General features: G+C 52.3%; 1 protein-coding gene across 3 annotated transcripts; it reads left to right on the top strand.

Annotated features, from left to right (window-relative positions):
- Nucleotides 1-190: 190 nt before the first annotated feature.
- Nucleotides 191-21568, top strand: PIAS4 (protein inhibitor of activated STAT 4). Of its 3 annotated transcripts, XR_014685977.1 has the most exons (12): nucleotides 192-309; nucleotides 3112-3547; nucleotides 9027-9111; nucleotides 10820-10861; nucleotides 11263-11353; nucleotides 11678-11806; nucleotides 11913-12018; nucleotides 15412-15485; nucleotides 15663-15823; nucleotides 18620-18750; nucleotides 19088-19662; nucleotides 20078-21568. XR_014685977.1 is itself a non-coding variant. In XM_084498724.1 (11 exons), exons 1-11 carry the CDS (start codon nucleotides 283-285, stop codon nucleotides 19291-19293), a joined length of 1488 nt encoding a protein of 495 aa, XP_084354850.1. In that variant the 5' UTR covers nucleotides 191-282; the 3' UTR covers nucleotides 19294-19712. The 3 variants fall into 3 exon arrangements, 2 of the variants coding, with proteins under 2 accessions (XP_084354850.1, XP_084354851.1); XM_084498724.1 differs by lacking the exon at nucleotides 20078-21568 and having other exon boundaries at nucleotides 191-309; nucleotides 19088-19712; XM_084498725.1 differs by lacking the exons at nucleotides 192-309; nucleotides 20078-21568 and adding an exon at nucleotides 631-649 and having other exon boundaries at nucleotides 19088-19712.
- Nucleotides 21569-23507: the final 1939 nt, after the last annotated feature.

The raw sequence follows: 23507 nt of genomic DNA on the forward strand, positions 1-23507 counted from the left end.
CCAACAAGGGAGGAATCCTCCCCGCCCCCCACCCCAAAAAAAATAATTCGGGGGCGCTGCCCCTTTAAGCCAACCCGAGCAGGCGTTGCCGGGCGGGGCGGACCCGACTGCGCCTGCGCAGAGGGGGCAGCGGCCGGCGGGGAGAAGGGCGCGCGCGCGCGCGCCGATTGGGCGGCGCGCGCTTCGCCGAAGCCCCGCCCCTCTCCTCCTCCTCCCCCCCTCCCCTCAGGCCGTCACGTGACCCGGCGGCGGCTCCCGGCGCGGTGGACGCTGGAGGCCAAGATGGCGGCGGAGCTGGTGGAGGCGAAAGTGAGTGAGCGGCGGCGGCGGCGCCCCCCCGGCCCCCAGCACCGGGCCTCAACCCCCCCGAAGCGGGGCTGGGGGAGCAGCCGAGGCTCTTCCCGACCCGGAGAGACCGCGGTTGGCGGCGCGGTGGCGTTGCTGAGAGGAGGGGGCGGCACCCTCGGGCCTCCCCCCCCCCCCCCCGCCCCGCGCCTTCCACCTCGTTCCCTTCCCCGGGGGTCCCGGTGTGGGGTTGGAGGCCCCGGGTTGAGCCCTGAGGCGCTGCCCGGGGGTGGGGGCTCTGAGCTTCACCCCCCCCACACACACACACAGCCAGGGGCTGAGGAGCGCGGGTGGCTCCTGCCCGGTAACGGCGGAACGGCCCCGGGGGGCAGGGGCGGTGTGAGGGGGGGTGGGGGAGGGAACAGTTTGAGGGGGGGGGTAAAAAGGGGGAAGGGGGAGGGCCCCGTGCTCCCAAGGGGGCTGGGGGTAAAAACCTTGGTCCTGGGGGAGTTTTGGGGTAAAAAGCTCGTGGGGGGAAGCCCCTGCTGCTGGGGGGGGGCTTGGGGGAAAAACCCTGCACCTGGGGGGGGGCTGGGGGGAAAAGCGTTGTGGGGTGAAGGCCCTGCTGCTGGGGGGGGGGGGCGAAAAGCTCGTGGGATGGAGCCCCTGGTTTTTGGGGGGGTACTGAGGGTGAGACCTTGTGGGGTGAAGCCCCTGCTCGAGGGGGGGGGTTGGGGCAAAGCCTCTGCTCTTAAGGGGGAGCTGGGGGTGAAAAGCTTGTGGGGCAAAACCCCTGTTCCCCCCTGTTCCTGGGGGGGGGCTGGGGGCAATAACCTTGCAGGGCAAAGCCCTTCACCCAGGGGGCTTGGCCCCCTTCCTGGGTCCCGGTTTTCTGCCCCCCCTCCTCTCTGGCAGGGACTCTGCTGTCCCCGGGGATGAGCTGGGATGCTTTTAGCCCCCGTGGGAGCAGCCAACGAGCGCCGTGGGGCTGCTTGGCCGCAGCAAGAGGTGCAGAGCCTGTCGTAAGCGGTGCTGCGGGCTCCCCTCTGCCTCCTGTGCGGCCTCTGCCGTGGTTTTTGGGAGCCCAGCTCTCCTCTGGAGGGAGGTGTGCTTCCAGGACCTCAGCTGGCACCTCCTTAGCGGGTGTTTGAGCGCGGCTCCGCGCTGCTCGCACACGAAGCTGCCTCAAAGGGAGGAGCTGGCGATAACCTGAAGGGATTTCTGTCCTTAACGGGATCCCTCCAAGCACCCCTCGGACTGTTAGGCAGATCCGAGCCTCGATGAGATGTTTGCTTTCTGTAAAACTTCTCCTGCTGTCCCTGCTCGAATCCAGCCTGGACCGTAAACCCTTCTGAATGTAAACCAGAAAAGTCTGGTGGTTCAAACTTCGCTTCATGCACCAAAAGTCTTGAGTGACCAGTGGTGTCGGAGCAGCGAGCACAAGAACCCGTCCACTGTTCTCTGCCCGAGTGCTGCACAGCCTCGCTGCTTTTGTTTTTGTGAATATTTATCCTTCAGGAGCTTCAGTGAGGGCGATGCTCTCCCTGCTCTGTACTCAGAGAAGGCTGAGGCACAGGAATTTGGGCAGGGGCGCGCAGGTGGCACCCAGCGAGGCCGTGACGTGGATCCGGAGCTCTTGAATCTTGTCGTTCCCCCAATTACACAGCCTTTTTCTCATCTTTAAAGCTATCTCCCTTTTTTTTTTTCCTTTTATTAAAGGTATTTTGGGACACTTCACAGGCATTGTCTCTGTAGCATAGTTCCCACACACCTGAAAGCGAATGTTCGATGTTTCTGGATTCATTTGTGGCTTTCTTTAGCTAAATAAATCATCCACGTCTTTCATTCCAGGAAATCCCAGGACTGCCATTGACTTCCACAGAGTTATGATTTTTTTGGGGGTGATTATGCGTTAAAAAAGAGCGGAGAGAAGAGACCTGCTGCGTCTCTGCTCCTTGCTGGGGCCGTGTCTTGAATTCTTGCATTTTCCACGCGCTGGGCAGGGTGTTGAGGGAATAAATCCGAGTTCCTATCGGGTATAATTTCAGGGCAGCTTGAGCCTTACAGCCAGAGGCCGCCTGAGTTTCCCCAGCAGCAGGAGAGCAAACTGGTGAAGGTGGAGCTGGTTTTAGTGCTTATCAAAACACCGAAAGCCATAATAACCAGCGCAGCAGCTGCTGGCTGGGAGCGTGGGGGAGTGCTTGGCAAAGCCCCCGCCTGGAATCCAGAGGCGCCGTTCTCATGGGAACACGCTCCTCTCCTCAACAGCCTCCTAATATCTCCGGGTAGCCTCAGCTAGGTACCTTTTCTTCAAAGTCCTGCGGGTACAGGACGAGTTTGAGGGGTTTTGCCCATCCGAACGGCACGTGGGTGATTCTCTGCTCAAAGGTTGGCAGCCCCAGGTCTCTGTAACGTCAGCTGGTTTTCAGTTCATCGTCGTTTTCTTCCTTTTCTTCGCAATAATGAGTTGTAGATAAAGGTTTTAACCTAGCTCCCTTCCCCAAAGATGCCTGGGACGTTTGGAGGCTTTGAGCAGGGTGGAGGAGTTACCATGTGCTGCTCCCCTGGAGTCCCTGGTGCATGGAGCAGTAATTCAGGCAGCATTTATGGCATTTCTCCGGTGTGGGTGAGCCCGTTGGGATTTCATTGATGGTTTCTGCTGTGCTCAGACAGGTGCCTAATAACCGGCGTGCTAATCAGTTGGCTGACGGGGTTGGGCGCCTTTCTTCGAGGGGATTTTTAGCATTTTGGATTCCAGGTTGTAGAGAGCGGACCTTTTGCCTTTGTGTATCGCTGTACCAACGTTTCTAATTTTTTATCCCCCAGAACATGGTGATGAGTTTCCGCGTCTCAGATCTTCAGATGTTGCTGGGTTTTGTTGGCAGGAGTAAAAGCGGACTTAAGCATGAACTAGTCACCAGAGCATTGCAATTGGTCCAGTTTGACTGCAGCCCCGAGGTTTTCAAGAAAATCAAGGAACTCTACGAGACTCGCTACGCCAAGAAGAGCTCCGAAGCCGCCCAGCCCCAGCCGCAGCAGCACCGGTCCCCCGAGGCTCTCTCCATCCATTCGGCGTACGAGCGGGGCAGCACCGTGGCTAGGACTTCTATCTCCACTCCCAATATTGACTATCCCGCGCTCTACGGGAAATACCTTAACGGACTGGGCAGGTTGCCACCCAAAGTCGTGAAGCCCGAGGTTCGCCTGGTGAAGCTGCCCTTCTACACCACCCTGGATGAGCTGCTGAAGCCCACAGAGCTAGGTGAGTTCCCTGGGTGTTTCCAGGCTTAGGTGAGTTCTCCGTACACCCGTCTGTTTCTGCCACGCTTGGTCTCGGAGAGAGAAAACCGAAATAGGTTTCAGTGTCAAAGAGGTGGCAGTGTTTTCAAGTCCTGTGACGGGAGGAGATGGATCCGACCCGTGGTGGGCGTCCCTCACCCTCCCTCCTTCCTCCTTCCCTCGTGCTTTAAGCTCACAGAAGAATATTTCCTTTTTCTTTTTTTTTTTCTTTCTGCCTTAGAACAAGAACGTGGTCGCTTTGAGAGGTGGTTTGAAAGCCTGCCTTGTTTGGCTGCAGCTTGCTTACCCCTGGTGGGCAGAGCTGCAGAATTTCTCTGTGACTCCTTACCTGCCCTCCCTCTGTAACGTCGCACTGATGGAAGAACTCTTGTGCTGCTGTGGCACCTGGGCTAAGCGAGCACGCTGGCATTTTCCCCACTAATGCTGATTTTTAGTGCTGAACAGTCCTGACCCAAAGCCTCCTAGGGATGAGAGGGGGTGGTACGCACTTCAAACAGTTTTTCTGACTCTTTTTTTTTTGGCTGTGATAGTGCTTAGTGCGTGATGCTGTGCGTCCTGAGGAGCAACTGGGAAACTGTAAGAAGGGCTTTCTCCCACCTTGGGGCCAGGAATCTTTTTTTTTTTTTTTAATTATTTTAACCCTGAGAAATGAAGAGTGCTGTCCCAGAGGTTGTGTGTGAGGTTTTTGTAGTGAGGACAGCACGTACAGAGGAGAATTGGCATCGTAGCCTGCTTAGCCTCAGTGCCTCGGTGGACGTGGTAACATCAGGCCTCGCTGGGAAGCGCAGGAGCTCGGGGAGCTGGTCTTCCTTGGCTGAAAAACCTTCTGAAATGCTTCCAAAAAAAAATAATAAAAGCCAACAACATGAAGATAGGATCGTGCAGGTGCGCAGAGGGCTGCAGTGATGGAAATGGAGGTGTGAGGTGGCTGCCTGGGGTTACCCAGGTATACAGATAGCGGGGGTGTGCGCACCTCGTGAGACCACAGCTCAAATGCTTAAAACTGTCTTTTATTTTTTTTTTAAATCAAGGGAATACAGTTCTCAGGAAATGGCCTTCTGTTCCGTGTGCCTACACTTTACAATTCCTTAATTCCATCTTCCTGCTTTTTCATCAGACTCTTTTTTTATTCTCTTCTGCCTCAAAGCTAGTTTGTTATCCCTTAGGCTCATTTACCTCCTTTTTAAGTTGCCTGATAATTTCTGCCATATGCTTATTATCCTTTGTGTGTGTGACTTTCCCTTATTACACCTGGCTCTGTTACTAGCCCTGAAACAAGCAAGTTTGTTAGTTTTGTGTTTCGGTTAGCTTTCTGGAGACGAAGTCATCCTGATCTTGGTCTTCATTTGAAGGTTTGGTGTGTTAGGGCTGTGACTGTTTGAACAGTCAGAAGGAGGCAGCCACTGTAAAACTGAAATACACCTTTAAATGCTGCTTGGGGTATGGGCTAATTCAGCCTTAAGTGTGAGATGGCATTTATTAGTCAGAAATGCAAGTGGAATATTTTGAAGAAAAGCAATTCTAAAATGTGGAAACACCCGGAGATAGGAGCGGGGATTTACTCGCGGTGATTAATAGATCTTATTAGAAGCTGACGTGAGATGTTCTGTATCAGATCCGAGGTCTCATTAAATTTAATATCTCGCCTCTATGTTAGCTGATGCCTCCCCTGGGTCGGCGTGCTCCCTGAAGCATATTTGGTTAATTTTCCCTTTGATGGGAGAGTTTTCTGCCTGGGGATGGGTGCCGAGGAGCTGGGCATTGAGCAGATGCTCAGTTGTCGTCCCGGTCAGCTGTTGATCACCCCTAGATGTCTTCCACATGATTTTCTCAGCCTGGTGGGCCGCAGCTGTAATTCCTCCTGCCCACACTCCAGGAAATAGAGGTGCGTTTGTTGCTCTGTACAGCTGGGAGTATTTAGATGTGGCACTGAGCTCCTGGGTGCGACGGGCTTCTGGAACCACTTCTAACGCCGCCAGGTAGCACAGCCCCACGTGGGCTGGATGGGGCAGGAGGTGAAATAAATGGATCCGAGGAGAACCGAGTGGTTTGCCTGCTGTGTCCACACCAAGCGTAAATCAGAGATTTGTAACGTGGAAGTACCCAAAAGAGACTGCTCTGGTTAAAAACACCTCGCTGCTGCTTGGGCAGCGCCTTTCCGTGGGCTACAGACGAGGGGGTTAAGCACAGAGCCCTGCTTGGACTAGAGGAAGCCTGATTTATGTTCCTGACGTCGATGGGAAGCACATTTGTTAATTAAAGGCTCTCTCGCCTCCTTGAGATGGAAGGTGAGGTGGGCAATGCCTCATTCGGTCTGCAGGCAAGCCGATTCCCTGAAGAAGGGTCGGATTACCCTTGTCCTTGTAGACAAAGGTGGCTTCAGCTAAAAGCAAGTAGATTAGGCTCGTCGTGAAGCAGCTACTCCCTCGTATTTGGGGGCTGCACACACCACGCCAGCCACTTGGAGTTTAGCATCCGAGCTACCTGCACGCAGACAGCTTTCTGGTTCGGTCTGGGGATGTCAACACGAAAGAGTCCTTTTAATTTACGTAAATCATCACAATTCTCTCGGGTAGGTAAAGCTTAAAATTAAGATTGATCGGACACCTTTTTAGAGGGAGTGAACGCTAATTACCTTTCCTGCCTTAGCAGCTAACGAGCAGAGCGTTGCCGTGTCCTGCAGTGCCTGCGGAGTGTGCTCACCCTCTGGCACCTCTGTGGGTGAAGCAGTGGGAACGTAGCCCCTGCACGAAGCCGAGTGCCCTTCGGTTCAGTCAGAGCAGTTCCCGTAGCCAGGGAGGGAAAAATGTGTGGGACTGCGCCCTGCATGGACTGCTTTGGGGGTGTAGGGGTGAGAAGAGGGGTGTGCAATGAGCTCAGCCCCACAGAAACCTGGCAGCAGCACATCTCTGACATCTCGAGGGATCCAGCCACGGTGTTCGCAGTATAATCTGTGCTGGGAGCATGTAACGCCTTGAGAGAGGTTGGTCAGTAAGTGTAACAGCGAGGAACGTGGTCGTTACTAGAGAGAGAAGGAAAACCTTGGAGCAGGGGAACCTCAAAGCCCTGCAGTCGATGCAGTCCCTGTTTCGGGTGGCTGGAGCAGGAGCTGCAGGTTAGGTTGGCTCCTTGGAACAGGAGCCCTCTGCAGTTACATCGGGCTACGGTTTTGAAGATGGTTCCCCAGGGCCTTTTGGGTTTAGATGTCTTTTCTCGTTCTGAAGCTTGCTGATCAAGCTCAGTCTTTAAAATAAATAAATAAATAAATAAAAATCGATGTCCTGCTATCATCAGCTGTTAAAATAACTGAGCCCAGCAGCGCTCGTGCAGGTCCGGGAGCTGAGTTGTGGTGCCGAGACATCGGTCCTGGAGTGAAGACAGAGCTGTTCCCTTTAGCTTCAAAAGCCTAACGTGTAAATATTGTTCTGGCTGCTCATCAAAGATGTGAAGAGCGGATTGGGTACCCGAAAAGCGTACCTAGGGGAGGTGGAGCTGATTTTCCAGAATGAAGGTGTTGAAGGAAAACCAGCTCATTGCTCAGCTCTGTCTTGCAGAAGCTTTTCCCCCCATCTTTTGGGGATGTTCTCCTGCACTTTCCTCAAACATCCAGTCCTGATCGCTGCTGATCTTATTTTTTGTCTTCCCTCCAGCTTTTTTTTTCTAAAATTGGGGTGTTTTGTGCGAGCCCACAGCAGGTGCCCGTGGGGGTGGTGGAGAAGTGCCCCTGGGGTGTTTCGCATCGGGGCAGCACGCATTGATCTCACTTCTCATGCTGCAAGCACAAGGAGCTTTTACTGAGTAGCTGCAGGGAAAAAACATGGCAAAATGATTGGTTTTAGACTTGTGGTCAGACCATAGCCAGCTGTGCCAGCTTGCCATCATACCCCAGTGTTGGTAGAGGTGATTTTTTGGTGGTTGAGTAAAGGAAGGCGCAGCCCCGGAGCAGTACTTGCTGCTGCTGCTGCCTGGTGTGCAATAGGATGAGCGAATGGCCCGCTTGGAAATTCAGGGGGTGCTGGAAAGCTGCCCTGGAGACGTGAGCGGAGGCTCCTGGATCCCTCGCAGGGTCTGGTTGTGGTGCTGGGGGCATCCCCTGAGGGTCCCGGTTAGCTCTGCAGGCAGTGCCCTGCTCAGAGAGCAGGGGAGCATTTGCAAGGTGAGCTGATACAAATGCAAAACGACATGAATTTCTTTTTGTTTTGCATCCCCAGGTTTGCCTTGGTTTTGTGTAGCTCAACAATCAGCAGGGCAGCCTGCCTACAGGCAGCTATTGAAGCAATTATATTAAAAAAAAAAAAAAACTTTGGTTCTTCTTGTTAGAAAGTGCCCAGTGCTGCAGTCCTTGGGAAACGCTCCGCTTCTGGCTGGTTGTTCTGGTCAAGAGGCACTTAGATGGAAACTGAAATTCAATTAAAAGTCCACAAGGACTTTTTTATTATTTATGAATTCTCCTTTTGTAGTTTTAAAGCTGAATTTTCAAAGGGAAGTATATGTAGTCAGTGAATCGGGTTGTCACTGCGTCTTTCAAGATCTTAGAGCTGCAGAGGTTTTATCCTGCCTTCGTCTCATTTTTGCTCACAGAGAAGCACATTTTCCTACATCCTAAATTCTGGTATATTGGCTTTGAGTAAACTAGCCAGTGATTTTAAAATCCACTATTCTTGATTAAAAAGGAAAAAAACTGTTCTGTCACTTCCTGTTCTTCGTGTTTATCTTGGGACTTTCAGCAGCTCCAGGACCTGATTTTAGCTGGAAACACGCTCTGATAATCAAATGTGCTCTGCTAGAACTCGATAAAAGGTACTAAGTGGAAGTCTCAGGTTTTCCACATCTGAAGCTCAACGTTAATCACACTAAATGCGTTTGGTTTTGAATTATGTATGGATAAAAGACCAATTAGTGCTGGGTTCTCAGCTGAGCATTTCTGCTCTAACATCCTATAAAACACGCCCTCAACTCCAGGTGTTTGTGAGCAGTGTTCTGTCTCTTTGTTTCTTGTGTTTTTCTTTCATTCCCAGTTGATCCCTTTTTTTTCTTTCTTTCTTTCCTTTCCAGAATCAGTCTCACAGTTTCATGCTTTCATGACATTTGTTCTTGTATGAACGTATGCGTGTTGGCTTGTTGATTATTTGAGGAGAGAAAGGATTGAAAAAAAAAAAAAAAGACCAAATCCACCGTGTGCTATCAGTGTGCTAACCCGAAAAACAGGCCAAAAAACAAACGAGCACTGCTGTAATCAGCGGCACATTTACCAAAACTTGGTTTATTATCTTGTTACGAGAACGTATGGTGATAGGAGCTCTTGTGCAGCTGTATGGAGGCAGACAGGACTTAGACATAAACAGAGCTCAGAACATTTAAAAAAAACAACCCACCTCGTGCTTAGCAGTGTAAGAGCTAGTTATTGCCAATTTGATGTACATTTTTTTTTCCCTCTTCAGTCCCACAGAACAATGAGAAGCTCCAGGAAAGTCCGTGCATTTTTGCATTGACCCCGAGACAAGTGGAGTTGATCAGAAATTCCAGGTACTTCTCACCGCGTGGTAATAGTTGGAGAAATGGAGGCTGTCTAATTCCTGAGTGTTCCCTCTCTGTGGGAGCTCGTGGTCCCTGCGTGGAAACACTTGAGGATATCAGCAGACCGGCTACATCCAATGTAAAGCAAATAGCTTTTGTGGGGTGTGGGGGTACAACACTTCCCGTCTAAGTCCCTGAGTTTCATTTCTTCTCCTCTAGTGTTCCATTTGAACAGTGTATTTGAGCAGGGGAAAAAAAGAAGTATGAAATCGTTGATGACCCGAATTCTCTGCTAAGCTCGTGTTGTGAATATTTGCAGATTTTTCCTTCGCATCAAAAGTTCAAAAGCTCGCCGTGTAACGCTGTTTGCATCTGAAAGAAGGCTTCTGTTTTGCACAGGGTGCTATAGTAACTGCATAGGCAAACATCTTGCACCGATTAGGATTTAGCCTGACCTCTGTCACGAACCAACTTTTGATTTAAACAATGAAACGTGTGAGACACGTCAGTGCAGGCAGTAAGGCTTGCTCCTTCGCTGACCTGCTTTGGTCCTTGCTGCCACGAGAGGCCAACGATGCAGAAAAGGTCCTCCACAACCAGGCATTATATGTCACCTTTAAATACTTTAAATAAAAGCATCTTCAAGTACTTCTTTTCCCAGTAAAATCGTGCTGGTATAAACTCAGAGGAAGGTGGTGTTTCTTGACTCTCCAGTGTTGATTGCTGTTGGAGAAAGTCAACAGAAGCAGTGCAGGGGAAGCTGTGTAAAGACTTAACAGAGAGGAAACGATACCCACAGAAAGCTTTAAGGGTGATAAAAGACTGCACATACTGTAGCTGATTCTTAATGCTCTGTTCTACGTGTGTTTGGGTTTGTGAGAAAACTTCCACCATCAGGAACATCTTCAGTACAGCAGTTTCTCAGCAGGGGTTTCAATGAGTGTCGTTCCCTGTCTGGAGTGATCGTGCAGCGTGAGGATCTTCCCCTGCCTCTGGTAGCATCCAGGTGCTTTCCACGCACATCTGAAACTGCCACATCAGCTCCTGACTGTCAGCTGAGCTTGGGTTCCATCCCCTCCACCCCAACATGAAACAAAAATTATGCCAAAACACTGAGCTGGAATGTGAAAGGCTTTCAGAAGGAAATCGAGGCTAATTCTGGTTTCGCACCTAGTGCCTTGAATCCTGTGCAGAGTGTGTTTGGTACCTGTGTATAGAGCCACCTAATAAAATCCCCTTGTTCTGTGATCTGTAGCTTTCCTGATACCAGTTGAAATACTGTTATAAACATTACCAGTGAAGTTAGCAGTGATAAATTGTTCTGCTGGTGCCATAATACACAGATTCCTTGGTTTGCATGAACAGCTTTAATTGAATTATTAAACAAAGTCTGGAAGGAGCGCAGTCAGATACACCTGACCTTAAAACCTAGTTTTTATAAATGCTTACAAATAAGAGAACGCCAGGCAAATGGGTACCTCTCTTCAAACAGTTTTACAGTTTTGAAAGCCCAGGGGAAGGCTGTAGGATGGTGCATTAGGAAACAATATTTACAGGGCTGCTGATATCTGCAGAGAGAATTGAATAAATTAAATTGTGGGAAGTAATTCTTTGAAGATTTGTTTCTTAAAATTAGCAAACTCTTGAGTCTGATGAAGGTGATGGCTGATTTTGTTTTGTCTTCACATAAGTTTCTGTTTCTTCCTTAATTTACTAGGGAGTTGCAACCCGGTGTGAAATCGGTTCAGGTTGTACTAAGGTATGTCTGAGCATGGGGTTAATTTACCGTGAAGTGCAGCGGGGGGGAGGAGGGGAATGCATTACCCAAAGAGAATAACTTTCAGTGTGGTTTTCATAGCTGTAAAGATAACCTACAGTAAATTGCTTGTTTATGTGTAAGTGTCTTAAACTCTACTTTCTAACCTCTCCTTACATGTACCACTTGAGTTAGTGCTGCGGTAGAAAACAGCAGGGTGTCGGATTTGTCCACCCAAATCTCAAGGCTGCATGAAAACCTGGAGAGCAGAGTGGAATTGGCTTTGCTTTGGCCAGACGAGGGAGCATGGGTTGGTGTGGTAAAGGTTGGCTGCTGGTTGGCGTGTAGAGCTTTGAAGCATCGAGCAGCGTGGGGATGCTAAGCAGGACGTCGTTTCTTTGCAGAATCTGTTACACAGACACCAGTGCTCCCCAGGAGGACCAGTACCCCCCGAACATCGCGGTGAAAGTGAACCACAGCTACTGCTCGGTGCCGGTAAGTTGGGGACGGGCGGCACTGCAGCTTTGGAAGGACTGGTGGAAGTATTTCTTTATTCTGATGAAGGCAGATTATAAAAAGGCATGACTTAGTTCAAGGTTAATCTTCTGAGGGGTTATCCGCGTTCATAAACTGTCCTTGCAAAAAGACTTGATCCTTTTCGCTTTGTGCTGGGTCAGGCTGCTCAGCTCCCTTCTGCCCCTTTCCTTGAAAACTGCGGGTGGGTTAGAATTCAGCTAAGCTGTTGGATAAATGTTCCCCAACAGCAGCATCTTCAGCATTTAAAAAAAACAAAACAAAACACAAATCTTTCTGCCTTAGGGCTACTATCCATCAAACAAACCCGGAGTGGAACCGAAGAGGCCCTGTCGTCCCATCAACCTCACCCACCTCATGTACCTGTCTGCAGCCACCAACCGCATCACTGTCACCTGGGGGAACTACGGGAAGGTACGTGCCGAAGGGAGCTGCACAGAACTGCACCAGCACGTGCAGGAGAGGAGCCCTGCTCATCCTTCCCCTTCCTCCTCTCCTCATTCTTTTCCTTCCTCCTTAGAGCTATTCCGTGGGGCTGTACCTAGTGCGGCAGATGACCTCGGCAGAGCTGCTGCAGAGGTTGAAAACCATCGGAATTAAACATCCCGAGCTCTGCAAAGCACTTGGTGAGTATGTCTGCCCGAGAGGTGCCTAGGGGAGGCTCACTGCATGCCCCTGACACTGCAGCATTCCTAACAGCCAGGCTGCTAGAAACGTTTCGGGAACAGCTGCCTGGTTCTGTGCGATTGCTTTCCTCCAGTTGTATAAAAACACTTTTTGTTTGAACAGGCTTGCTAAGATGTTTGTTAGTCGTATGAAATTGCCCCAAACCCGTGTGCAAGTGCAGCATTTCAGCAGCGTGTGTCTCTCACGGCTCTGCAGAAGCTCTGCATCACGTAGTTGGATTTAGGCTTTGTCTCCAGGTTATATCGTGATGAGTGCCGCTGAGGGCCGGTGTCATTCTGATGCGAATGGCTTCATGCCTTCATCTGAATAATTATGAGCTGATGAACATTGCCACAGCACCTCGGCCTTGACCCGCACTATATCCAAAGGAGCTTTCTGGAGCAAGGGATCCTGGTGAAAATGTCCTGCTGCCCACCCCACCCCCTGAATCCTAGGGGCTGGCAGTGGGATTTCACCAACAGAACTTTCAAATGCGTTGCCAGCTTCAGAGAAGAGATGATCCCGAGAGATGTTTATCCTAGACCACTCAGGTAAATCATCATGGTATGAGGCAAATAAAAAACGTTATGGAAATGTGAGGGGAAATTACCTTTTCGAGGCAGAATCGGACTTGCTTGCAGCTCCAGAGAGTCTGGAAGACTTCCAGTTATTTAATGTTAGTGGAGAGACCGTTCTTGGTATTTAGTTCTGCATCAGAGAACTAACATTGTGGATCATAATGGTCTTTAAAACATGCTTTTTAGATCATGGACAACTCTTACCAGGTGTAAGCAGCGTAATCTTGGAGATAGCTCGTAGGTCACAGGGGAGATGATGATTTCAGGCATGTCAGGTCTTCAGATGGCTAATCTACCTCATGGGGCTTATTGCTGCTCTAGCCAAACTTCTGATCCTTCTGATCTTCACGTGTGTAAGTGCAGCAGACCTGTAGCACACGCACACTTTTACATCTGTATACCACAGCAGATAGTGTTCGTGGCAGTCTTGACCATATTAGCCCACTGACAGCCAGCACTTACCTATTGATGTGAGAAACACAAATTTCCACTTGTTAAATATCCACTGTTCTCAGAACACTGGTTGTGCCCATCAGAACCTCAAACGAACGAGCAGGTGCTGGTTCTGAGTTGTCTTAAAATGCGGAGGATCCTCTCCTCCTCCTGACACTGTGCTCTTCTTGAAAGCAGGCTCAGCAGCGTGTTCTGTTCCCTTCAAAGCAAGCGTTTGCACAGTGGCTTCCTGAACTGAAAGTGGCAGGCAGAGGTTCTGAAAGCAGCTTTTTTTTGCCTTTTCCACTTGGTAACAAACCTCCGGTTCAACTGAGCTGGATAACTAACAGCTTTGGCTGGGTGTAGGGGCAGAGATGAGCTGCACTTGGCGACCTTCAGTTTAACCAAATAGGAGCATTATTTCGTTTCGCTTCACTTCGTTTGGCCTGTTACTGCATGGAAGTTGTTTGGACATCTGAAACCAACAAGCACAAAAAGCTTGTAAACTTTGCTTTTAGAGCTCTGGCCTGGACTGCAAACGATTCCCCTTTCAGCTCCTTGCAATATCCCTCAGTACTTACTAAAGCTCCCCTTTGACTTGGGTTGCATCTTGGGGCTGACTCATCTTCCTTTGCATATGCTTCTGTTGACTTTAGTAGGAACGTTGTCTGCAAACAGATGCTTGTATGCATGGCTGCGGATCCAAAAGCAGTTTAAGACAGCTTGATTCTAATCAGGAGGTCCTGGAAAAAGCCCATTTTTCCTTTCCATGCATCCTAATTCATGCACAGAACGTGCTCTTAGCAAAAAAAAACCTTTGTGAAAATTAAACTCGGATGAAAATCCTCCTAACGTGAAGAAAGCAACACCAAACCTTGTAGACGTGTGAGAATTTCACATCTGGGAATTCACTCTAATTAGAGCTGCGTGTTGCAAAACTGCATGCAGCCTCATTGTCTGCAGATATCTTGTTATGATCTGCGAAGGTCAAAATAAATGCTTGACTTGCTCCATAGAAATAGGGTGATGCAAGTGTCCTCGGCCTTTTCAACAGCAGCAGCTCTTCTTTAGGCGTCGTGGGGTCGTTTCACTTTGGTTTGATTCTGCACCTTGAGGCAGGACCTTCCCCTGTGGGAGCTGCATACCTGCTCTTTTTGATTTCCCTGCAGCCCCTCTGGGTTTTCCTTTTTCCCTTTCAGTACGTGGCAGCAGGGACAGGGCTCTCCCTCCTTCCCTGATGTCTGACTCTTTCCCAGCAGATGCAGGATCGCTGCTTTTTGCATGGCTGCCTTGCTCTTTGAGCTGCCTCCCCCGGTACATCTAGGTCTTTCTGTGGTTCCTTGTGCAAGAGTTTGCTGGAAGAGATGAGCTGGCCAGCATGTAAACTGAAGAGTTCCAGCCCAGTAGCACTAGGAGGAGGCTTGTTTATTGGATGGAGAAATCCCGATTTCCTGTCAATTTGACTGTATCCCATGCTTGCTCACTTCTGGGGGGGCTTTCTCAGAATTGCAGGGAGCAGGGGCATGCAGTTAACCCTTCCCTATTGCCACTGATCTCGGAAGGGAATAAAATCCATCCCGCTTGTGCTAACGAGCAGGCAAGTCTAAACTGACTTCTTCCTGGGAGGCTGTTGCTGCGTGCTAGAGCTCTGTCCACTCTTTCGCTCTCTGCCAGAACAACTGCCCAAACAGCAGGAGGCCCAGGTATGTGGGTGTTGCAGGCTCTCTGAGGGCAAATAATGACAAAATTAACTCCCAGTCGACTCCCTCGTTATGATACTAACATGAAAAAGCTGCCCAGCAGTGTGATTTCCTTCTGTGCTCCAGCTGCCCGGCCTGCAGCTTCACGTGAGAGGTAGCAGAGTTGCTCAAAGAGCCTTAACAGTAACTTGTGGTCGGTGTGCACCTGGTTGCCCTCATCCCAAGGGATGGACCTAAATCCACCCTAAATCTCCTTCGCTTGGTCTCCCTGGATGAGGGGCAGCCCGTACCACTTGGCTCAGTGGGAAGGGAGTCAAGTCAGGGGCTGGGGACTGCAGGAAAACGTGAGCTTCCTAGCAGACAGCTGGCCTGCACTACATCGTGCCCACATCGTGCCCAAGGTTTTTGGCTAGCCAGGCAGCACAGGCAGTGCTCTACTGAGCTCTGAAGGCTGCACGAGCCTGGCCTGGCTGGTACAAGAACTTTCTGTCCCCTGCATTCCCTGGCTCTGACAGGCAGAGCTTGTCATCCGCGGTGGAAATGACTTGTAGGCAGCCAGGGGCTGTCGGTGAGCTTCTTGATGCGTTGTTGCCAGGTTTAAGCTTGCATCTGTTAAATGTTGTGCCCTCTACTCTTACTGCAGTAAAAGAGAAGCTACGCTTGGACCCGGACAGTGAAATAGCCACTACAGGGGTTCGTGTCTCTCTCATCTGTCCGGTAAGTCCCTGCAAGACATCTTACTCTGTTTTTTTTTTGTCAAGAAATCCTATTCTACTGCCAGACCTGTTTTGTGAGCTGTCAGACCTTCCCTGGTGTCTCAGGCTCTGAGGAGGAGCTGTCTGGTGGTGGCCTGGGTGGGGTTTGTCCCTGATCTTCTGCTCTTTGCTCCAACAGCTAGTGAAGATGAGGCTGTCTGTGCCGTGCCGGGCAGAGACCTGCGCACATCTGCAGTGCTTTGATGCCGTCTTCTACCTTCAGATGAACGAGAAAAAGCCCACATGGATGTGTCCTGTGTGTGACAAACCAGCGCCCTACGACCAGCTAATAATTGACGGGTGAGTGCATCCCTTTCTATCCCCAGCCTCTTTCTTTTCTTTCTGCCGGGCGTGGCACTGTGCTTTTTGGTCTCTGCATCTGATTGAAGTCTGCCTCAACACAAAGCTGGAAGTGCCTTCTGCTCCTGCATAATGTGCCCACGTGGTTGTCTTGGTGTGTTAGAGCAAGGCTTGCTTGTCAGTTTGCCCTTCTTGATTTACACGAAAGCGTTTTAAGAACCGAGCATTTACTGCCTCGCTCTTTTCATCAGGCTGCTGAACCCGCACAGCTAGCTGCCTTGGTTGACAGAGGTCATGCTGCGTGGAATAAACCCACTTTATGAGCACCCAATAAGGTGATTTGTGATAGGAACCATCTTCCTGTTCTCTTGTTGCTGTGAGGTGCTCGTAAGCTTGCAAGCAATTCTTGGTGTGCTTGAAAAATTTGGTTGGGGGAATCTTTGCCAGCTTTTATAGCAGACATCCTGCAACGTGTAGCCCCCCAAGAACGAGGAACAAATGCAGCATTTGCATTAGGAATGCTCTCTTTCTACGGTCTCACTCTGAACCTGGCATGGTTGGCTGTAAAAGCACAGGAAGGAATTAGAGCAAGTCAATTTCAAAGCGCATTTGGACAAGGGTGAGGCAAGAAATATGAACCCCATCAAAAGTTCTTCAAACATGAATTTGGGGAAGGTTGCTTTGGACTTGACACTCAACTTGTCATCTAGCCTTCTGTGTGCATGGGAATGGTGTCTAACTCTGGTCCAGAGCTATGGGAGTTTGCTCTTCTTACCAAAGAGCACAAAGGTCCCACCATCAGTCAGGAGAGCTGGGTCTCTTTGCAGGTGATCCTTTAAAGTCCGAGGGAGTCTTTATGCTGGAGAGCTCAAATATGCAGCCGTTTGCAGAGAGGGTTACCCAAACCCAGCAGATCTCCCTCTCCTGGTTGCAGACCTGGTGGATGGAGTCCCGTATGCAGGCTGCAGAAGGAGCCAGGCTGCCAGCAGGCACCACCTGAGGCAAGCCAGGAAAAAATAAATCTGCCTGCAGCGCTCATCGGCCCCGGCAGCGTGGGCTCCAGAGGTCGTCCCTAGAGGAGAGCTCGATAGATTGCCTGGCTTCTGTTCAAGAGTAAAGGAAGGAAGAAGGGAACTAATGCGAGCGGTGACCTCCACCCACCCCCCAGCTTGAAGCTTTGCTGCTGCAGAAGGCGGGGAGGCTGCTCGGGACGGGCCGGGATCGCTGCCAGCCCTGGGGGTGCTCCGGCTGCCGGCAGCGCCGCGGGCTGGTGGAGCCGAGGTGCAGCGAGGTGTGCGGCTCTCGGCTTCTGGGAACCGATCTCTACCCTCGTGGCTTGGATAATTGGCCTCTAATGCAGGTTCTCTGCGATGCAGGGAGAGCTCGGAGGGGTTGCTCGGGTGCTTCCAGCTCCCTCGGCGCACGGGGCAGTGCAGTGAGCAGGCGGCTCAGCCCGGGTGGCGCGTTCCCAGCAGCGCTGCGCTCGTAGGTGCTGATCCCATCCAGCGGTTGTGGCTTTTTAGGCAGCCCGAAACAGCCTGGGCACAGATAACCTGTTTGCTTTGTCCTCCGGCCAACACCAACAGGAAAATCCAGTTCCTTCTGAGATCCCCAACAAAGCTGCTGAGGCTGAAGGGGAAAGTACAAGGGGTTGGATTGTGGAGAACCTCTGCAGATCAGCAGCACGCTTGCTTGTCCCTCTCGGACAAGGAGGAGGAAGAGGAGTTGGTTGTCACTGCTGAAGGCTCAGCACGTTGTTCTGCCCCTGCTCTGCAGTGCTCAGGGCTGGGTTTTGGTCCTGGCTCTGTTGGATGGAGGGGTAACCTTCAGCTTCCTGGCAGTACGCTGGAGGGAACCTGCTAGTCACGGCTGGATGTTGGTAGCTAAAAAAGGGGCGTAGTTCCTAGGGAGGTGGCTGGCTGCTCGTGTCTGAGATCCTCGGGGCCTGCTTAGCTTGGAATCGCAGCCGTGGTGGGTGCTCTGGTAGGGGACAGGGCTGTCTGCGGGACCACATCTCCTCCTTGGGCTGGGAGAAGGCAGAAACGCGTGCCACCAACAGCTCCCTTGGGCTTCTCAGATTTTTACTATGAGCATTTCTTAGTGCTGGAAGGAAATGCCCCAGCCCGGAGGTGAACAACCCTGCAGAAGGGCAGTTTAAGAGCAGGTCCAAGCAAACCTCACAGGCCAATGGTACCAGGGAAGATCAAATACCCGGGGTGTGAGCTGCAGTGAGGCAGAGCGAGCCCCTCGTGCTGGTCGGTGTCTGACCGAGAACCTCGGGGTGCCTGCACTGGGGATGTTCCCAGAGGTGAATGATTTTTTTTTTGTGTGTGTAGATGCATATATTGTTGTGGTGGCGTTGGGAAAATAAGAATAGGAAGCGCAGTGCTGCTTGTTGGCTGCCTTATTTCCTAGCAGAAAGGGCTGTTGTGGCCCTGGCGGACGTCTCGATGGGGCTGTCCTGGCACCAGCCCTGCCAGGGCTCTGGGTCGGGTACCACAGACTGGGGAAACTGGGTGAAGGGGCAAGGCTCTTCTAATTGCACGTAATTAAAACGTTAGTTCATGGCTTAGGTGCGTTGTCAGAAAGGACTGGGATGGTCTGCGTTGTCAGAACCTGCACTCGTTTTATGGGAAATAAAACGAGCTCTTGACTGCGAGGGCTGTCTGTTCGGCAGCCTCCTGCTAATGCCAAATTTCTCTTAAATTGAAGGCTATTTAAGGTGAAGCTCCAGGCTGCTGGCCAGGGCTGCTGCTGGCCTCAAGGTTAATAGATGGCATCTTCTCTCCCGTCCAGGCTCCTGTCAAAGATACTGACCGAATGTGAGGACGCAGATGAAATAGAGTACCTGGTGGATGGCTCCTGGTGTCCCATCAGAGCCGAGAAGGAACGGAGCTGCAGCCCTCAGTGTCCAATATTAGTTCTAGGTGAGCGTCTGGAGATAAAGGCTTGGCATTTCTGTAGGCAGCGTGCATGGATTGGGGAGCTCTAGTTTTGCAGGGGGCTTGTGAAGAGCTGCGTGACATCTGGGAACACAGAACGTCCCGAGTTGGAAGGGGTCAAAAAAAAAGGGATCCCAAGGTCCTGGCTCCATACAGGATCCCCCCAAAAAATCAAACCTGGTGCCCGAGAGCCTTGTCCTAATGTGCCATTTGTACCCTGCACAACCACGAGAAACCACGAGGGTCAGAGCATCCCCCCGAACTGGACATGAATTCATTAGTAGGGGTCTTAATTAGTCCTCTCTTCCCTGCCCCCTCTCAGGTTCCTCAGATGTGAACGGGCTGCTGCCCACCCCTAACGGTAACGGTGAGAACGGCAAGGCCACTGCCGATGTCGTGGATTTAACACTGGACAGCTCCTCGTCGGAGGAGGAAGAGGAGGAGGACGAGGAGGAAGATGACGACGATGACGGACCCCAACCAAAACGACGCTGCTCTTACGAGAAAGGTTTAGTTTCTGCCTGCTGACTGCGGAAGCAGCTCTGAATCTCAGAACGGACAGACTTGAATACTCTGGTGCTTATTAAACTGGAGGAGGGGGAGAATGTCCTCTCCCACCTCGTCTCCCTCCCTCCCCGATCTCCTTTGACTTTCCTATTCCAAATTAACCATTAAAAACGAGAGAGAGAAAAAAAAAAATAAAACCATTGAGCTGCTTCTTGGTTGGAAAACTACCCCACTCAAAGCCTGACCCTGAAACCGGAGTCTGAAGTAAGGGAAGTGTCTTAAGGCAGCCAGAACCCGCGGCTCGCTGCCGCCCTGCACCAGGACCGTTCAGCTCGGTGGAGTTCACCTGCAGACCTCCAGGACACCCGACTCCCGTGCATCTCCAAAGCTGTGTGCATTTTTATTGTCTTGTTGAAATAAGCATTCCTGGTTATCTACAAGTTTTGCTGGACATGTTTTGGGGAGGGAGGGGGGGCGGTGGGAAGGGGGGAGGGACGGGCGAGGAGTTGGGGGGGGTGGGCGAGGGAGGTTTGTATAACCCAGCGAGCATAGAGGGGGGGTTTTTAGGGGTGGGGCTGGGGGGCACGGGGCGAAAGGGAAGAGACGTCTGATTGGAATCGCACTGTTCTAGATAGGAGCTCGAGCAGCTCTGCACCTCATGTAAAGAGACACGTTTCGAATCTTTTAACCCGACCCGAAGGTAACGTAGAAATTTGTGCGTAGTGAATCGTTTTAGTTGAGCAGAAGCCATGGGGGAGGGAGGGTGGGGAGGGCTCGAACCACAAACCTGTTGTATTTTTTGAAGTGCAATAACTTGGTGTTTTTGAAGACTCAAAGGGCTGCGCATTCCCTTTTCCCTGAGAAGGTTTTGGTGCTGGAGGCGGCGGCGCCCTGCAGGACAGCTGGACCCCTGGCGCGCGGGGCGGGCGGGCGAGGGATGCGTGGGCCTTCGAGAAAATGCCAGGTGGGGGAATCTCAGTTTCTAGCCAACTACCTCGGTAATCTCCAATTCAGGTTTCTTTCAGTCACCACCCGGTGCGCAGCCCGCCGCTGGCACTGCTGGGCAGGGCGGCGAGGACAGAGCCGAGGGACGGCGCGCGGAGCCCCGTGGCCACGCGTTCGCAGCCTCTGGACTTTCCACTTCTCTGTTCAAGGCTTTGGTCCCAGACCCAAAGCTACTGCTATGCTCTTGATGGCAAAAAGTTGTTGTTGTTGTTGTTTTTTTTGCGTTTCCAAATGGTAACCTTTTGACTTTTGTCTTAGAGAATTTTTGTAATTGACTTTGCGTAAGCAGCTCTGCTGTTCCCACTAATGCCTCTGAAGTCTGTTTTGCTTTAGACCTTGCTGACTTTTCTCATCTGGGGATGAGAACAAGCGTTGGAGGGAAGCTGGCCGGCGCCTCTGCCCCTTGGCATGCCCACGGGACAGGTGGAAAGCGAAGGGGACGGGCTTGGGGAGGCAGAACCACGCGGCGGCGCCTTCCCGAGCACTCATCCTGGGTCAGAAAAAAAAAAACAAAAAACATCAAATTCCACCCAGAACTGTTTTAAGTCCTTGTTAGTGACTTACCTGAAGGCGTCTAGGGACGGAGCGAGGAATTGACCTCTAAACGCTCTCGAGGAAGCTTCAACCTATAGACCCAGCATCTCTGGGGCTTCCATCTCCACATCCTGCCCCTCGTATCCCACCAGAGTGAAGCTGGGGGACAAACGGGGGGGCCCCTGCGGAGAAGCACCGCGTTGTCCCCTCTGTCCCCTGGCCCCTTGTGGAGCTGGGGGGTCCCCCCAGGGCAGGTCCGTGGCGTTCGCTCTTCCCGGTCTTGCTCCCACAGAGAAGCTCTGATTTGTACGGCAGACTTTTCTTTATCTTCTCTTTTTTTGTTTGTTTTTTTGTGCGTAAAGCAATATGTTTTCAGGTTTAAATGGGGGCAGGGGCGGGAAGGGGGATTCCAAATGAAAAAATTGGGTAGAACTCAAAAATTAAGTTTTGCTGTATAAAGTTCTGTGGCTCACAGTAGCTTTAGAGTCCAGTTTTTTCTAATATTTGTATTCTAATTTAATTGCTTTTAAATTTTCCAGGCCAAGCCACTGTTTGGAAACATCATGCTTCTGTTACTGCTTTCTGTTTGAGTTGGCCAGCTCTTCCTGTACATATGTTTTTTCTTATATCCTGTTTTTTTCTTTTTTGTAAAGAGAAGAGAAAAAACAAAAGAAAATTATTTTTCTTTCCCTCAGTACACATTCTTCAAAGTTCAAATTATAGTGTTTGTTAAATAAAAAGAAAGATTTACATTTAACTCCGCTGTCTGCTTGTCGCGTTGCTCCTGGCCCCGAACAGCTCCCTGTGCCGGCGGCCAGAGCCTCCTCTGGTCCCTGCCGGAGATTTTGGGTGCAAATGAGGGGTTTTGGGTTCTAATAGGGGCTTTTGGGTGCTCTTTTGGGTGCGTTTCCCCTTTGCCAGGGTGCAGGTGTGGGCAGGGGGTGGCGTGGGGTCTCCTTTAGCCCCGTCCTCGCGGGCACCTCGCTGCCACTTTGAATTCCTCCACCTCCAGCGGATTAATCATTTTATTTATGAGGCTTAAAGGCCCAAATCCCGCTAAACCCGGGGCTTTGCCAGATAAACAGGCTGCTTTGCAAAGGCAGCCCGTTTGTGAAAACACAATTAGCAAACCCTGTAATCTGCACTAATTATCGGGGCCGGCCCGCGAGCCCTTCCCCTTGCGGGCACCCGGCTGCGCTGCGGGGACCATGGGGGACGCGGCACCGGGGGGAACGCGCCCGCCCGGGGCCTCCTTCACCATCGAGTACCTGCTGTCGGAACGAGGGGATCCTGGGGGGCCCTGCGCCCCCCCTGCCTCCAGCACGAGCCCCCCGCCAGCCCCACGGCCCCCTGCGGAGCCCGGGGACAAGCCGGCGCAGTCGTACATCGCCCTCATCTCCACGGCCATCCTCTCCTCCCCGGAGAAGAAGCTGCTGCTGTCCGACATCTACCAGTGGATCATGGACAAGTACCCCTACTTCAAGAACAAGGTGAGGGCTGGGGGGAGATGACAAAAATGCTGTTTTCAGGGCTTTTTACCCCCCCATCATGGTGCTTGGGCAGGGGGGGAGCGATCGGGAGCCAAGCACTGGACCAGAGCTGAGACAGGGAGGCAGGGGGAGGTTGGACTCACCTCATCTCTCTCCTGACCTTCATCTGCTGGAAAAACGGCCCCAAATTCTGTGATGGTTTCATGACGGGCAGCTCAGCCGGGCTGGCTCTCGGTGTCAGTCAGGCGCCGTTCACTCTGGTCCCTACTGACGGCCGGGGCGGGCGCCGAGGGGCTGCGTGGGGTGCCCGGGGGGGGGGGGTTGGTGGTGGCTGACGGCGTCCTCCTGTGCCAGGAGAAGAGCTGGCGCAACAGCGTGCGGCACAACCTGTCCCTCAACGAGTGCTTCGTCAAAGCCGGCCGCAGCGACAACGGCAAGGGCCACTTCTGGGCCATCCACCCCGCCAACCTGGACGACTTCGCCAAGGGCGACTACCACCGCCGGCGGGCGCGCAGGCGCATCCGCAGGTGAGCCGGGATGGTTTGGGGAAGAGGGTTGGGGGGGGGTCAAGGGGGTGTCTGGGGGTGTCCGGGTGGTTTTTGGGGGGTCTGCGGGCTGACCCCGTGCTCTGCTTCCCCTCGCAGGCTGGCGGTGAACATCGGCTACTGCCACCCCTACGCCCTGTACGGCCTCGGCTGCTGCTGCCCCTGCTGCCCCCCGCTGCCCGCAGGGCCCCCCCTGGCCCCCCCGGTGCTGCCCCCCCTGGCCCTGCCCGCTGCCCCCCGCCTCTCCCTGCCCGAGCGAGCGCGGTGGGGACGGGTCCCCGGCCCCCGCGTCCTCGCCCCCCTCTTCCCCACTCCCCGTGTCCCCTTCCTGTAGCCCTGTGCTTGGGGGCTGTGGTTTTTTTTTTTTTTGGGGGGGGCCCCCAGATGCAGGACCTGTTCAGAGGGAGCTCTGTGGATGCCACCAGCACCCCCATGGGACCCCCCCCAAAACCCTACAGGCCACAATGGGGCCAGAGCCAGCCCCCAGCACCCCGTGTCCCCATGCACCCTGCTGGGGACCCCCCCCTTTTATCAGGGTGACCCCATCGGGGCCTGGCACCCCCTGGCATTGTCACAGGGGGGGACATGGGGGGGGCTGAGCAGCCGGGGTGCCCACACCACCACCCCTGGTGGTCCCAGTCCCCCAGGGGACGCACATATG

The sequence above is a fragment of the Aythya ferina genome (genome assembly GCF_964211825.1).
Source record: "Aythya ferina genome assembly, chromosome: 26".
Lineage (NCBI taxonomy): Eukaryota > Metazoa > Chordata > Aves > Anseriformes > Anatidae > Aythya > Aythya ferina.

Bases quoted from the DNA above. Each gene is read 5' to 3' on its own strand.
- PIAS4 (XM_084498724.1), top strand. From the start codon at position 283: ATGGCGGCGGAGCTGGTGGAGGCGAAA. The intron at 11,354-11,677 runs GTAAGTTGGGGA...TTTCTGCCTTAG, and splicing joins ACAGCTACTGCTCGGTGCCG to GGCTACTATCCATCAAACAA. The intron at 15,486-15,662 runs GTAAGTCCCTGC...TTGCTCCAACAG, and splicing joins GTGTCTCTCTCATCTGTCCG to CTAGTGAAGATGAGGCTGTC.